General features: G+C 37.4%; 1 protein-coding gene across 1 annotated transcript; it reads right to left on the bottom strand.

Annotated features, from left to right (window-relative positions):
• Positions 1–416: 416 nt before the first annotated feature.
• LOC115232150 (LIM/homeobox protein Lhx5-like) lies at positions 417–959 on the bottom strand. Its single transcript, XM_029801997.1, has one exon. It carries the CDS (start codon positions 957–959, stop codon positions 417–419), a length of 543 nt encoding a protein of 180 aa, XP_029657857.1.
• Positions 960–1,177: the final 218 nt, after the last annotated feature.

Genomic DNA, 1,177 nt, shown 5'->3' with positions numbered 1-1,177 from the left:
ATCTCCTGGAAGAAGCGTATCCCAAAATCACTATTTGGATGTTTAGGAAAGTAGAAAAGAAATGAGAACCATTTCGGTCGACAATTCTAAAACTAAACCTTAGAAAAAGTGCAATCTGAACATTTTAAACACTATATTTATTAGACTAGCAGAATGTTAAAAATTAAGATTTCTGTAGAAATGCATATTGGGAGGGTACTGGAATGTCTGATCAGGAGTTTAAAAATGCCTTGAGGGAGAAACAGCATTGGATTTATTGCTTCCTCGACATACTTTCTGGGTAATATTCGTTTCGATAATGCCCATAATGTTGATCATCTGTCACAAATGACGAAAAAAAATTATTTCCAGATCTGTTATTCTGGAAGATTTGTGGCCTTTGATTAAACTGATGTTTGAAGACCCCAAATTCTGTGTTACTGGAGGTGGATTGGAAGGTAGGAGGCTAGAGTTGCTCGGGTTGTTTCTCCGTTCCTTGGACCTCCTGTTTTGAAACCAGACCTAACACTAGAGACCCCCATCCTGACTTGGATCACGCGAATTGGTAGTCCAGTCAATTTGGTCATTTCTTCCAATGTATGACGCGATGGCTTTCTTTCACTTTCGTACAATTCTGTAAGAAGCCCAATTTGGTGTGGTTTGATTGATGTCCTCCGTCCACGTTGTTTGCATTTTTTGAGGTTATTGTTGGCTTCATGGTTGGTTTGAACTTCCTCACTAATGGATTCAGGCTTTTCAGGACTCCCATTCGCTTCCGAACAAGATTTAGGAGACTTTGATTTTCTTTTCGATTCCGCAGTGTTTTCAGTTTTTACTAAAAATAGCTCAATTACCAAACATATATTTTTGTGATAATAGTCCATGCAGTAAAGTGTGGATTTATCAGCATAGGAAAAGAAGTCCCCAGTTTTGAGTTCTTTATTACAACACCGACACTTGAGGCATTCAACATGATACATATGTGACTTGATGGTATACACCAATGTATTTAGTTCAATTTGGACCTTACACAACGGACAAAACTTAAAATTCCTACAAACTAAGTTTTTATATAAACATTGTATAGTCGTTAAAACAGTAAATCTCGTCCCTCACGTAACAAAGATCTGTGAGTACTTGAGAACACACAGAACACTGAAGACAGTTAGTGTGATAAAATGAGTCCATAAGACGCAAA

The sequence above is a fragment of the Octopus sinensis genome, unplaced genomic scaffold (assembly GCF_006345805.1).
Source record: "Octopus sinensis unplaced genomic scaffold, ASM634580v1 Contig19515, whole genome shotgun sequence".
Classification (NCBI taxonomy): Eukaryota; Metazoa; Mollusca; class Cephalopoda; order Octopoda; family Octopodidae; genus Octopus; species Octopus sinensis.
Note: the sequence above shows the minus strand (reverse complement) of the source record. Positions and strands in the feature narration are given on the sequence as shown.